General features: G+C 45.5%; 1 protein-coding gene across 3 annotated transcripts in view; it reads left to right on the forward strand.

The window, feature by feature from the left end:
- The first annotated feature begins 1,668 nt into the window (after window positions 1–1,668).
- LOC134340175 (1-phosphatidylinositol 4,5-bisphosphate phosphodiesterase delta-3-like) overlaps window positions 1,669–15,539 on the forward strand; it is a 76,298-nt gene continuing 62,427 nt past the window's right edge. For all 3 annotated transcript variants that reach the window (XM_063037105.1, XM_063037106.1, XM_063037107.1), the window contains exon 1: window positions 1,669–1,885. In XM_063037105.1, coding sequence (XP_062893175.1) covers window positions 1,798–1,885 — 88 coding nt within the window. In that variant the 5' untranslated portion in view covers window positions 1,669–1,797. The remainder of the gene's footprint in view (window positions 1,886–15,539) is intronic.

The following is a 15,539-nucleotide window of genomic DNA, read 5'->3' on the forward strand; positions in this document are numbered from 1 at the left end:
CTCCCATCCTCTGGAGGTCCTTTGGTAGAGAGGGAGGAATGAGATACTGTATTGTAGACAGAATCTCTGCCATCTACTTTGCTTCTGTTAACAGCCTGAGGTGTATTTCACCTGGGCCTGGGGACGTATCCACTTTGAAACATGTTCAGTACTCAGTCTATCCTCTCCTTCTCTTCACTCACAATGTTGGCAACTTCTGTCTTAAACACTTGTAGAAATTTTTACTTTACTTTGAGGATTTCTTGCTGTTTTATACTTAAGTGTGTTCCTCCCTCTTTGCTGACAATCCTCAGTAATTTTACAATTATACTGCATTTAATGTTTGTCACTAATTGCACTGTACAAGCCTTTGCATTTCTAAAGAGAAATGAACATCAAAGATTCCTGTTACTTTATAACCAAAAGGAAAAATTACAGAGTTGGTCTGTACAAATATCTTCAATTCCATTTGAAAGTTATTATTGAATCTGTCTCCACCAACTTCTCAGGCAATGCTTTCTAGATCAAAGCAACCTGTTATTAAAAATGCATCTATCCCAGGCTGTTTTTGGCTAATTATCTTCAGTTTCTTCCTCCCACTACCACTGGAACCTGTTTTTTTCTCACAACATCTCATACTTTGGAGACCCGATATCAAACCTTTGTTTAACATGTTTTGCTTTGTTGAATCTAATTTGGGAAAGAGACATATTAAAATTCTTTAAAGTGACAATTACAGTTTAATCTGTGAGATCAAAGCACAGTGGTCGGCAGTGGGACAGGGCTCAGTTTGGGGTGATTCAAGGTCTGGGCATCAAGTCTAAGGGCCACTCGTAACTCAGACCAGTGTTCAGCCCCTCCTGCCCATTCCGCTGTTCAGTTAAACCATGACCGACTTCTACCTTAGCTCTACTCTCCTGCACCTATTGCTTGGTTCCCTTTCAGCCCCCCTCCTCCGTGCAGACCCTGATGCCTACCAACACTAATCCCATTGCCTGCATCTGCACAACTTTCCTCTGTTCCTTTCCTATCCAAATACCCATCCAAAGGCCTTTGAATGTTGTGTTTGCATCTGCCTCCATCACCTGTCCTGGCAGTTGGTTGCAGATAATTACCCAGGTCTTCTCCCTTCTCACCTTAAACCTGTGCCCTCTAGTTCTTGGGCTTCCTTGCCTTGGGAAAAAAACTCTCTCCCTCTCTGTCTTACTTATGCTCCTTGTAATGTTGTAAACCTCATGAGATTACCCTTTTAGCCTTCTACCTTCTCGTGAGAATAAACCCAAAGTATCCAACCTCTCCACTTGACTGTGAAGCCACAGCTCTTCTGAATAGAAAATTAGAAAGATTCGACCCCCCCCCCCAAAGAAATGTGCAGAAACTAACTCTCATCTTAGTCCTGAACGAACAACTCTTTCGTTTCTGAGACCATCCCCTCCCGATTGCTGCTGTGGACCCGAGCCGCCACATAGGAAATGCGAACTCTGCAACCGTTCCTCGGTGTGAATGAAAGCATTGAGGGTGGAGAGGGACGGATTGAGTAGTTCATGAAAGCATTTTTTTCACAATCTCTTCCCGTTTGAGCACAGCCCGCTCCTTATATAGTGGCAGCGAGATGTATGAGCTAAAACTGCCGGATTATAAGTAGAGGGTGGGGAGCCACACGTCTCATTAACGCAGCCACACGTAGCTGCGGGCTCACTAAGGGACAGAGAGCTCGGGCGACAGGAGCTGGGTGGACGGGACAGCCCAGCTCACAGCAACGTTGCGGATCGGGGTTACGAAGAGGGCGCAAAGCCCCGGTCGGAGGGAAGGAGGACCATGATCGGCAGCAGGTCCTGGGGCTTCGAGCGTCCGCAGCAGGACGGAGACAGCAAGAAACTCGCTTTGAAAGCCTTCCAGAAAGTTGGTAAGGGTGGCGGACACTGACCAGCGTGGGACAGAACGGAACCCCGGCAGGGGACGGGGGGAATTGGAGGTGGGGGGCGGTTGAGGGCGGGAAGGTCCGTCAGGTTTGTCCCGTGAGGGATCGACCTTTGCAGAAAGCCGGACCCTTTGGGGAACTCGGCAGCAACGCGTTCCCGATAAAGTTGCGGCTGCTACGAAATACGCGCCTTGGTTGGGAGCCAGTCGCTCTGGTGGGACGTGCAGCGTCCCTGGGCCAATGCCAACCCACAGACAACCCCCTGCCCACCACTGCCCATGCCTTGCCCACTGCACCCAGCCTCACGGAACTGCTCCAATCCTGCAGCAAGATGTGGTGACCCTGCCCAGGATCGCTGCCGCCAGCGTCAGTCGGTTTTTCTCTGGGTTAGCCCGTCTCGGTTTCTGCACTTCAGATACCCCCCACTCAAAACACACACACACACACTTCTCTTGTCTGGGAGGCAAGGGAGGGGAGGGAAAGGAAAAGAGGAGAGGCGCGCAGGTTGGATTATCAATTGAGTTCGAAGTTCCGGAAATTGATTACAATTCCATCTGGTGCTGGGGAACCGGGAGGCTGTAAAACTGTCCAGGAAAGGCTGGGCACCGACCAGTGACCAGAGGAGATTTAAAATGAGAGAGTCACAGATACAGCTGGGAAAGGGACCTTTGGCTCACAAAGTCGACACTGGCTAGCTAACAGCCAGCCTTAGACTAATCCTACCCTAACCTATTTTATTCTCTCCCACCCCACCCCCCACCCGCACCATTCCTTTGAACTCACCCCGGATTCCACATGTCAAAAACCAAGGGCCAGCTGTTAACCTACCAACCTGCTCATCTTTGGGTTGTGGGATGAAACAGGAACCTGGAGAAGCCTGGCCACGGAAGAGTTCCCAATGCCCAGCATTCACTGAATCCATCTCTGTAATTTAGACTGGCTCACTGCAGAGTTTCTACTTAACCTCACCCTCACTGAGCTCTCTTCTTTTGAGACACTCTAATGAATAAAGGGTAAGCAGGGCAGACATCCTCAGGACAAAGAGATAAAGGGGACCGAGAAAGTAACAAAGAGTCACATAGTGATATAGCACAGAAACAGGCTATTCAGCCCTACTGGTCTGTACCACTTCCTCTGGCAGCTCAATCCATATACTCACCACCCTCTGGGTGAAAAGGTTACCTTTCACCCTCTTCGTAGATTTATTTATTTATTGAGATACAGCATGGTGCAGGCTCTTCCAGCTGTGCTGCCCAGCAACCCCTGATTTAACCCTAGCCTAATCACAGGACAATTAACAATGACCAATTAACCTCCCATCTGGTATGTCTTTGGACTGTGGGAGGAAACCAGGGCACCTGGAGCAAACCTACACAGTCATGGGAGGGCGCACAAACTCCTTACAAGTAGCGAATTTAAATCAATCCATGGCCTCCTCTACTGTCAAGATGAAGCCACACTCAGGTTGGAGGAACAACACCTATATTCCGTTTGGGTAGCCAATGGCATGAACATTGATTTCTCTAACTTCCGTTAATGCCCCTCCTCCCCTTCTTACCCCATCCCTAATTTGTTTTTCTCTCTTTCCCGTTCACAATAACTCCTTGCCTGTTCTCCATCTTCCCCTGATGCTCCCGTCCCCCTTTCTTTCTCCCTAGGCCTTCCATCCCATGATCCTCCCCCTTCTCCAGCCTTGTATCCCTTTTGCCAATCACCTGTCCAGCTCTTGGCTCCATCCCTCCCCCTCCTGTCTTTTCCTATCATTTCGGATCTCCCCCTCACCCTTCCCACTTTCAAATCTCTTACTAGCTCTTCCTTCAGTTAGTCCTGACGAAGGGTCTTGGCCCGAAATGTTGACTGTACTTCTTCCTAATGATGCTGCCTGGCCTGCTGCATTCACCAGCATTTTGTGTGTGTTCCTTACAAGTAGTGGCAGGAATTGAACCCTGGTTGCCTGTATTCTAAAGCAGTGTGCTAACCGCTACACTACCATGCCACTCCAAATCTTTCCCCTCTCACCTTAAACCTAATGTCCTCTAGTTCTTGATTCCCCCACCCTGGGGGGAAAGACTGTCCACATTGACCCTATCTAGGCCCCTCATGATTTTATACAGCTCTATAAGATCATCTCCCATTCTCCCACGCTCCAAGGACTAAAGTCCCAACTCTCTCCATAATTCAGTCCCTCAAGCCCCAGTAACACTATAGTAAACACAAGAGTTTCTGCAGATGATGAGCACCCAGAGCAACGAACTCAAAATGCTGGAGGAACTCAGCAGGTCAAACAGCATCTGTGGAGAGGAATAAGCAGTTGATGTTTTGGGCTGAGACCCTTCATCAGAACTGGAAACTAAGACGGAAGAAGCCAAAATAAAAAAAAGTTAGGGGAAGGGAAGAAGTACATCTGGCAAGTGATGGGTGGGGCCGGGGGGAGAAGTAGGTTGGTGGGGGGAAGGAGGGTGAAGTGAGAAACGAAGAGGCAATAGGTGGAAGAGCCAAAGGGCTGTACAAGAAGGAATCTAATAGGAGAGGAGAATAGACCATGGGAGAAAGAGAAGGAGGAAGGATACTAGAGGGAGGTCATGGGCGGGTGAGCTGAAGAGATGGGGTAAGAGGGGAACCAGAATAGGGAATGGAAAAAGAAAAGGGATAGATGGGAGAAATTACAAGAAGTTAGAGAATCGATATTCATGTCGTCAGGCTGAAGGATTCCCAGACGGAATATGAGGTGTTGCTTCTCCAACCTGAGAGTGGCCTTATCATGGCAGAAGAGGAGGCCATGGACTGATATGTTGGAATGGGAATGGGAGATAGAATTAAAATGGGTGGCCACTGGGATATCCTGCCTGTTGTGGCGGAAGAATTGCATCATTGTTGTAAATCCTCTCTGCACTCTTTCTGGCTTAATGACATCTTTCCTGAAGCAGAATGACCAAAACTGAACACAATATTTCAAATATAACTACTGCAATGTTTTATACATAACATCCCAACTTCTCTTCTCTACTCTGACGAAGGCCAGCATGACAAAAGCCTTCTTCCCCACCCTGTCTACCTGCAGTGCCACTTTCCGTGCTCGTGTGCTTGTACTCCAGTCCCTCTGTTCTACAACACTCCCCAGAGCCCTGTCATTTGTCTTGAGTATGGAAAAGAAATTGGAAACGACACCCACACGAGCGTATATTTATAGAGTATGTGAAGTAAAAGAAATGGTGGTTCTAAGTACCCGAGCAGCATCCTGACAAGCTCCATCTCTGTCTGGTATGGGAGCAGCTGAGCAATGGACCGGAAGTCCCCACAAAGGACTGTGAGAACAGCTGAGGGGATCATTGGGGTCACTGGGGACATTTATCAGTCAGGATGGGAAACAGCTACTTCCCTCAGGCCATTCGGCTTCCGAACTCCCTGTCGCATCATAATCAAAGTGTCACCGGTTAATCTGTTCTGTACTTTTCAATATTCAATATTAATGCACTTTAGTTTGTTATTTATGTGTGATTCATCTGTAGGTTTTATCCTTACCTTCATAAGTTATTGTGTGTCATTTGCAAAGCAGACTCGATGGGCCAAATGGCCTAATTCTGCTCCTATATCTTATGGTCTTATGTGTACGACTCTGCTTTACACACAGGTTCTGAGAAACGCCCTGTTTCTATGTACATTATATGGTTATATACATGTATATGGTTAAATGACAATAAACTTGACTTGAATAGATATAGGCAGGTAAGTACATAAAGGGCTTTGGAAAGCCACAAAATCATCTAAAAGGCATGAGGTTATGGATGTGGAGAGAAATTTGCTGCATAGCATTAAGGATGTCCATGGCCATGCTCTTCCAAATGCTGTTGATTTAAATTTCTGAGAACACACTTGAATGTGGGCAATGTTCTAACTGAAAGGATGGTAACGGCAGGCTTGCTAAATGCTAAACACTCTCTCCTCACTGGATGATATGAATAATGCACCAGAGGTCAGGGGAAAACAAAATATAAATAAGGAGATGAATTTCCCAGATTAGGTTAACTACAAGTCAAAAATAGTAATGGAGAAGATAATGAGACTAGGTGTCTGGTGTATCCCATGAGTCCACCTCTCTTTGCACTGCCAGTGGTTCCAATGGGAATAGAAAGTCACAGGAAGGACTATACTTGCTCGAGTTGTTCAGTTACAGCGTGGTCTCTGAGGTTTCAAAGGTACAATTTAATGTCAGAGAAATGTATACAATATACATCCTGAAATGCTTTTTCTTCACAAACATCCACGAAAACAGAGGAGTGCCCCAACGAATGAATGACAGTTAAATGTTAGAACCCCTAAGTCTCCCCCAGCTCCTCCTTCCCACGCGTAAGCAACAGCAAAGCGACAATCTCCCTTCCACCCACTGGCAAAAATAAACCATTGGCACCCACCATCGAGCACTCAAGCGTGAGCAAGGCAACAGTAAAGACACAGAATTGCAGTACCCCAAAGATTACTTGTTCACCCGGTATTCGACATACCACAGGCTCTCTCTATCCCTAATAAGGGAGAAAGAGGTGTCTCCGTTTCACAGTGAGAGGGGAGACATAACAAACAACTCACTGGTTTACGATGTTAAAAGTCTGTTGTGTTGCTTCTTCCGAGTTTTGTGCCCAAAGATCCTGGGTCTCTGAGCACACATCCAAAGATGTTCCAGCTCCCACAACACACTGGTCTGAGACACTGACCTTCGATCCGCTGGTCTCTAGAGGCCCAAGATCCTAGGCCTCCAAAGGCGAGCTGAACTCTTAGGCTGCGCCCTTGGCACGTCGGATAACGGCCAGTCGTGACACCACGAGAGCAAGTCCCATTCCCGTAAAGAACCATAGTCGGTGTGTAACTCCAGGTCAGGGTCTTTAAAAGAAACCTGAAAGGGAAAAATAGAGATATTAAAGATGGAAATAGAGCTGTTTCCAAAAATGCAAGTAAAGAAATTGCTGTTTAGAAACATCATGGTGTAAACAACATTGTGAGGTTAAGATGTGGGGCTCTTGCCAGGATGTTGGATGTTTTGACAATAGATACCACTGTTGGTAGAGGTTTCCATGCCTGATTTGCTGTCAGTCTCAGGTTAATGGGTGATTGCCTTATGGCCAGCTATGACCTGTACTTGCAACAGCATCCACCTGAAAAATCAGATGCTTTAAGGATCAGCTGGATCATTCAGGCAGTGGAGGTGCCATGTGAAAGAGGGCCACGGCTCAGGAGGCTGAAGCAAGAGTTTGAATGTGTCTTGGTTAAGGTGCTACATATGCCTTGTATGGTTTTACTGTGAGTGGAAGCTGTATGACTGTGAGGCACATCATGTTATTTCAAACATAAATTTTATTCATAATAAAAAATATATTGTATACCAAAGAAAACAGTGGAGAAAAACTTTTACATTCATGGTCACTACATTCAGTAGTGGAAACCTTAGTTTTAAAAAACATAGCCTCATTCCACTTGTTGGCCTCCTGGGTTGATATGATCTTTTCATTGCTGAAGGGGCTTCTCTACCCAACTCTGCCCCTCCAGGTACAGCAATGGGAGGAGCCCAGACCATGGTCCTCCCCCACAGAGCCTCAGCATTGTCTGCCCTGAGCTTCAGTGTGCCCCTCAGCAGCCTGGACTGTGCCATTCTGCAGCATTCTCTCTGTGCTGGACGACCAACAAGGTTCAGGCAGACCAATGAACTGATGACCTTCCAGCAGCACTTGCCATCTGTCCCGGTGTGTGTCCCTGGGAACTGTGAGTCTGATCACAGACAAAGTCTCTGAGTGTTTACATAGTGAAATTATGGGAATTTTACCACATAGTGGTAAACATAGTGAAATTTACATAGTACATTATGAAATAGAAATCACACTGATTGTGTTTTTCTGGATCACTGACCCACATGAGCCAAGGGGCAGTCATAAGCTGAAATGAAGTGACTGGCATTCTAAGTAACTGTACTATAAATTTCGGAAAAGCTGCTAAACGACAGTGGGAAAAAGCAGGTCTCTTTTCCCAGGCATGTCAACCTCACTACTTCCAAGACTGTGCTTTAGTTGGCTTAAGCTCATGTAGAAAGACCTGGTCAGTAACTTGTGCTGCAATGTGTTAGTCTGTGTCTGGGGTCTGCCTGTGTAGCCCTCATGGTCAAGGCACCTCACACCAACAATCAGTGGGTTGGATGTGACCTGGAGTCAGCTTCCTGAGGGGAATGTCAAAAACCTCTATTGAACAGGATTCTTTGCAGATAAACAGAAAGGAGTCAAGTTGGCAGCTGAAGAGATTGTTCGACCAGCCACACACTGAATAAAAGCTATTTTATTTTACTTAGAGATACAGAGTGGAACAAACTGATTAGCCCTAGCCTAATCACAGGACAATTTACAACGACTAGTTAACCTACTAACCGGTACGTCTTTGGACTGTGGGAAGAAACCGGAGCACCCGGAGGAATCCCATGCATTCCACAGGGAGGACATACAGCCTCCTTTCAGAGGATGTTGGAATTGGACTCTGAACTCTGGTGCCCAGAGCTGTAATAGCATTGTGCTAACTGTTATGCCACCGTTACATCCCAATGAGCTGGTACGAGTCTGAGGGACTGAGTGGCCTTCTTAGAGGAGAGTGTTGCTAAAGTTAATACTGTGTTAACAGCTTCTTAGGTAGAGGAAAGGAGACTGAATGTACTTGGCACAATTTAACAATAGGACTGAACAATAGGACAATGGATGACTGAGCCCATTTGTCACATTCCTGCAGTCCAAAGACTTCTCTTCTAATTGCTTCTGTTCATTGAAGCTGGACAATTCTCCATGAAGCATGAAGCTTTGTTAGATCATTGTCAGAAGATGGACGGCTTAAAGGAGCATTGGCAGATAGCTATTTTGAATATTATCATGAGCGGTTCCACCGAAACCTTTAAAACAATCGCTGAATAGGGTTCAATGCAGTGCAGCACTCCCAGCCTTGTGGTTTGGCCCGCAGCAAGTGTGACTGGAGTGGGCTTGGCCGTGGTTATTTAGAATGAAAAACGTATGGCCTAGGAGGCACCATAAACCCTCTCCCCTAACTCCACCCCATCCTGCACCATCTAAATAGGAAAAATAAGATCCCATCTACCCCCTAATTCTTTTATCATTTACTTCGAGTCTCGGGTTTTCACTCCAGGAAATTACGTGCTTCCTATGTACTTCATCCAGACTCCAGAATTTTATACACCTCTGTTAAGTCTCCCTTCAGCCTCTCTGTTCCAAAGAAAACAACCCCAGCCTTTCCAATCTTCCTTCACAGCTAGTTTTCTAGCCCTGATAACATCCTCATAAATCTTCTCTCCAGTGTATGCACATCTTTCCTGTTACAGAGTGTACGATTCCAGCATCACCTCCTGTTCTTAAATCTATTCCCTACTGGCTGATGAAAACTTTACCTGTGACTTTATGGTGACACAAGAGACTCTGGGTGCTGGAATCTGGAACCAAAAATCAAGGTGCTGGAGGAACTCAGTGGGCCAGGCAGCATCTGCAGAGGCAAAGGGATGGTTGAAGTTTCAGGGTGACACCATGCATCAAGGCTTTATAATCATCATATTGATTTGCCCTGCTACCTTTAAGACACTTCAGTGTACAGCCCAAGGTATCTCTGTTCTCCCAGTCACTGTTTATCCCATTGCCTTGTAGCACCTCCCCAGTTATTTCTGCAGTCTTTTATATGTAGGCTTAAGTTATTATATATTACCAGAAGTAAAAGTCCGAGACCCAAGCCTTCAAGATGCCCACCAGTTACAAGCTTACAGTCACGGAAACACCCATTAGCCATGCTCCTTTGCTCCCCCACACAGCCAATGATGGATGCAATTTACTGTCCTGCCTAGGATTCCATGAGTTTTGATCTGCTTTGACCAGCCTGAAGGTACTGGCAAGTAAAATCAAAGAAAACCCAAAGGCGTTGTAGAGTGTACAGAAGTCTATAAAGAGCAGCAGAGTGGCTGAAGAAAGAGAAGGACCTTGCTGAAGTCCGCGTGGACTACATCAAGTACACTGCCCTTGTCCACCCTCCTTGCTGCTTCCTCAAGGACATGTTGCCAGGATTGACCTACCCTTAACTAATCCACGCTGACTGTCTCTAGTTAATCTCTGCCTTTTGACACTTCCTATGAGCTGATTCCAACAAACAGTATTACACCAAAGTGAAACAAACGCACTTCTCTCTCCTCCCTATTGAAACAACGGTGCTCCGGTCCTCTGGCAGCCTTGCTGTGAGGGTCTGAGCCCTTACAGGTCTCCCATTGCTAGTTCCCCTTCAAAGTTCAAAGTAAATTTTATTATCTAAGTACATATAAATGTCACCACATACAACCCCGAGATTCATTTTCCTGTGGGCATACCCAACAAGTCTATAGAACAGTAACTATAACAGGATCAATGAATGGCCACCAACTAGCGCTTTCAATCAGAGTGCAGAAGACAACAAACTGTGCAAATGCAGATCTAAATTTAAGCAATAAGCATTGAGACAGGAGATGGAAAGTCCTTGAAAGTGAGTCCTTAGACCGTGGGAACAGTTCAGTGATGGGGCAAGTGAAGTTGAGTGAATTCAAAGTTTAAAGTAAGAATTATTATCAGAGTATATACAACCCTGAGATTCTTTCTCTGTGGGCGTACTTAGCAAATCTATGGAACAGTAACTGTGAACAGGATCAATGGACAAGAAACTGTGCAAATGCAAATATAAATAAATAGCAATAAATAACGAGCATGAAATAACAAGATAAAGGAGTCCTGAAATGAGTGCAGTTATCCCATTTTGTTCAAGAGCCTGATGGTTGAGGGGTAGTAACTGTTCCTGAACCTGGTGTTGTGAGTCCCGAGGCTCCTGTACCTTCTTCCTGATGGCAGCAGCGAGACCAGAGCACGGCCTGGGTGGTGGGAATCTCTGATGATGGATGCTGCTTTCCTATGACAGCATTTCATGTAGATGTGCTCAATGGCTGGGAGATCTTTACCCGTGATGTACTGGGCCGAATCCACTACTCTCGGTAGGATTTTCAGTTCAAAGGCGTTGGTGTTCCCACACCAGACTGTGATGCATCGAATCAATACACTCTCCACTACATATCTATTGAGATTCAGCCCCTCACGTTAAGTACAGCATAGGCAGCCTGTTTTCCAAATACAGTCACAACATATTCAGTTTCTTCTTGTTCTCCTACAGGGCCTGCCTTTCCTTAGTACACGTGACTCTTCTGTACCTAAAACAAACCTTTGGATTCTCTAAGAGCAACAGTCCTAACTTTTGTCTTGTTCAGGATCCACTTCTCTCATTCAGAATGACAATTCTGTGACCTTTGCTGCCATCTCCTCCATGGTCTCACTTCCACATGATTTATCAATGACTCTTCCTTCCTTTTCTTGGTATCTCGATCTCCCTCTCTGGAGATCGATGACCTATAATACCCACCATAGGCCCACAGACCCCAATGGCTATCTCTGCATGTCCTCCTACCCTGCCTCCTGTAAGGACTCTGCTCCATTCTCTCAGTTTCCCTGTCTTTGTTCTTTGTGTTCCGATGGAGTCATTTTGCACACCAGTGTCTTCGTTTTGCTTTAAATATGGTTTCTTGTTGTGGAAGCTCGTTATGTTACTCTTCGTGCACTTTGGCTCTTAGCCCTTTTCCTCCCAGCCGAGGAAGGACGGGATTCCCCATGTCCTCACCTCCCACCAGCCTCCACAGTCAATGAACAATCCGTCACCTCTGGAGAGAGGCCACTGGCAGACACACCTTCCTCGTTCTTCATTCTGAAGGAGTAGTTCCCACTGTGGTGTCCCAATGCACTCTGCCAGTTCCACCAACACCCTCTGTCCTTGTTAAGACACTTCCCCATGGAAGTGAGGGAGGTTTTACCTGCAGGTGAAGCTATTTTCAATCTGGAATATGGTTTGTATGATGTGGACTCCTCTACACTGAAGAGACCAAATGCAATTAGATGGTCATTTTCAGTGTACAAGGGCAACCTAAAACTTCTGGTAACTTGTCCCGTTCCCACTTGCTGCCATTGGTCCCTCACACTACTTTGACAAAACCAGAAGTCAGCTTGAGGAAAAGCAACAGCCCACCGGACTTGGTGCTGAATTTAGCCATTTCATTAACCTGTCTGTTCTGATGGTGTCCGAACCGACCAGTGCTCATGGGTCGAGCTGCCTGCTTCTTCACTCACTCTGCCCAGCCTTCTCGTTGACACCTCCCTGGAGAGGCAGTCTGCAAGGAACCGGCTGCCCAGCCTCTCTCAGCCAGCACCGGCACTACCTGTTCATCTAGTTTCTCTTGGTCTCAACCCTTTCCCCTTCCTTGTATCCTCATATAGAGATGTACTTTCTAATCTTTCCTCCAACAAAAGCCTGTTGAGATGAAACATTACTCTGTTTGACACTCTGCACTTGTTATCTAATCTACCCTGAATATTTCTCGCATTTCCTGTTATCTCTGGATATTCTTTAATTTGAATTAGCAAAAGCTTCTTCATTCCTACCCTTTGATCTCCTAATTTCTATTTTTCATTCTGGGACAGTACTGTGCAAAAGTTGTAGACACGTATATATAGCTAGGGTACCTAATACTTTATATTGGTTAAAATAAGAAGCTGGTTGGAAAACAGGAAAGTATGTTTATTCATTGAGATAGAGCATGGAACAGGTCCTCTGGCCCTTCGAGCCACACTGCCCAGCTACCCCCTGATTTAACTCTAGCCTAATCACAGGACAATTTACAATGACCAATTAACCTACTGACTGTACATTGTATCTGACTATACATACACGTACACAAAAAAAATGTATACAATCGGTGTTTGGGCAACATCCTCCCACATTTCCCTTCCTTATTGCTTGTACATAGCGAAGGAGACGCAACGTAAAGATTTTTACTCTCTCATGTTGTGAGATGGATGTAAGAAATAAAATTCTAAATCTAAATCGGTACGTCTTTGGACTGTGGGAGGAAACTGGAGCACCCGGAGGAAACCCACATGGCCATGGGAAGAACGTACAAACTCCTTACAGGCAGTGGCAGGAAATGAACCCGGTTTGCCTGTACGGTAAAGCATTCTGCCAACCACTACGTTACTGTGCTGCCCCAAATGAGAGTACTTAGCTTTGTATTCGCTCAGTAGTCTTAAGTGAACTAGAAAGACATAATATACAATACTATGCAAAAGTCTTAGGCACCCTAGCTACATGTGTGTGCCAAAGACTTCTGCACAGTACTCTACATAATACAATAATTGGAGGATTTTAACCTATATAGTGACATGCCATTCTCCCGGCCTTTCTGCTGTAGTGAGCTTCCAGTTTTTGCTCTATCCCACCCTTTTAATTGGTTTATTATTGTTGCACGTACGCAAGTGAAATGATCGGTATGGTTGTTATGCCACCCACATAGATGATTTCATCATGTCAGTGCATCGAGGTAGTACACAGGGAAAACAATACCAGAATACAGAATATAGTGTTGCAGTTACAGGGAAACTACATTGCAGGTAAACAATAAGGTGTAAGGCCATAATGAGGTAGATTATGAGGTCAAGAGTCCATCTTGTCTTACTAGGGGACAATTCAATCGTCTTATAACAGCAGATAGAAGTTGTCTTTCTGTCTGGTGATAGGTGTTTTCAGGATTTTCTATGTTTTTCTTGGTGAGAAGGGAGGAAAATCCGAGGTGGGTGGGGAGATTTGATTATGCTGGCTGCTTTATGGAGTCATAGAGTCATAGAGAAGTACAGCACAGAAACAGGCCCTTCAGTCCATTTAGTTCATGCCGAAACCATTTAAACTGTCTACACCCATCAACCTGCACCAGGACATATCCCTCCATACCCCTCCCATCCATGTACCTGTCCAACCTTCTCTTAAATGTTGAAATTGAAATCGCATCCACCACTTGCTCTGGCAGCTCATTCCACACTCTCACTACCCTCTGAGTGAAGAAGTTTTCCCTTCAGATTCCCTTAAACATTTCACCTTTCACCCTTAACACATGACCTACAGTTGTAGTCTCACCCAACCTCAGTGGAAAAAGCCTGCTTGCATTTACCCTATCTATACTCCTCATAATTTTGCATACCTCTGTCAAATCTCCTCTCAATCTTCTACTTTCTAAGGAATACAGCCCTAACCTGTTCAATCTTTCCTTATAATCCAAGTCTTTCAGTCCTGGCAACATCCTTGTAAAGTTTCTCTGTATTCTTTCGGCCTTATTTACATCTTTCCTGTAGGTAGGTGACCAAAACTGCACACTATACTCCAAATTAGGCCTCACCAACGTCTTAGGCAATTTCATTATTACTTCCCAACTTCTGAACTCAATTAATTTATGAAGGCCAATATGCCAAAAGCTTTCTTTATGATCCTATCTACCTGTGACACCACTTTCAATGAATTATGGACCTATATTCCCAGATCCCTTTGTTTTACCACACTCCTCAGTGCCCTACCGTTCACTGTGTAATACCTACCCTGGTTGATCCTACCAAAGTGCAACACCTCTCACTTGTCTGCATTAAATTCCATCTGCCATTTTTCAGCCCATTTTTCCAGCTGGTCCAGATCCCTCTGCAGACTGTGATAGCTTCCTCACTGTTCATTACACTCCCAATCTTGGTGTCCTACACAAATTTGCTGATCCAGGTAGCCACATTATTATCTTGATTGTTGATATAGGTGACAAGCGACAATGGACCCAGCATTGATCCCTGCGGCACTCCACTAGTCACAGGCCTCCAGTCAGAGTGGCAACCATCTACTACCATTCTCTGCCTTCTCCCACAAAGCTAATGTCTAATCCAATTTACTACCTCATCCTGAACGCCAAGCGACTGTATCTTCTTGACCAACCTCCCATGCGGGACCTTGTCAAATGCCTTGCTGAAATCCATGTAGACAACATCCACTGCCTTGCCTTCATCCACTTTCCGAGTAACTTCCTTGAAAAACTCTATTAGATTGGTTAGACATGACTTACCATGCATAAAGCCATGCTGACAATCCTTAATCAGTCCATATCTATCCAACTACTCATATATCCAGTCCCTTAGACTTTCCAATAACTTTCCCACAACTAATGTCAGACTCACCGGCCTATAATTTCCTGGTCACAAACAAGAGAAAATCTGCTGATGCTGGAAATCCAAGTAACTCACACAAAATGCTGGAGGAACTCAGCAGGCCAGGCAGCATCTATTTAAAAGAGTAAACAGTCGACACTTCAGGCTGAGACGACATTTCAGGATGAGGCCCTTCATCAGGATACTATCCCTCAGAATCTTCTTCAATACTTCAGGACTGCTGAAGGGTCTCGGCCTAAAACGTTGACTGTACTCTTTTCCATAGATGCTACCTGGCCTGCTGAGTTCCTTTTCAGCACTTTGTATGTGTTACTATAATTTCCTGGTTTATACTTAGAACCTTTTTAAAACAATGGAACTACATTGGCTCTCCTCCAGTGCTCTGGAATCTCTCCTGCAGCTAAGGATGATTTAAATATCTCTGCCAGGGCCCCTGCAATCATTGCACTTGTCTCCCACAGGGTCCGAGGGAACACCTTGTCGGCCCCTGGGGATTTATCCACCCTGATTTACCTCAGGATAGCAAA

The sequence above is a fragment of the Mobula hypostoma genome, chromosome X1 (assembly GCF_963921235.1).
Source record: "Mobula hypostoma chromosome X1, sMobHyp1.1, whole genome shotgun sequence".
Taxonomy (NCBI): Eukaryota; Metazoa; Chordata; class Chondrichthyes; order Myliobatiformes; family Myliobatidae; genus Mobula; species Mobula hypostoma.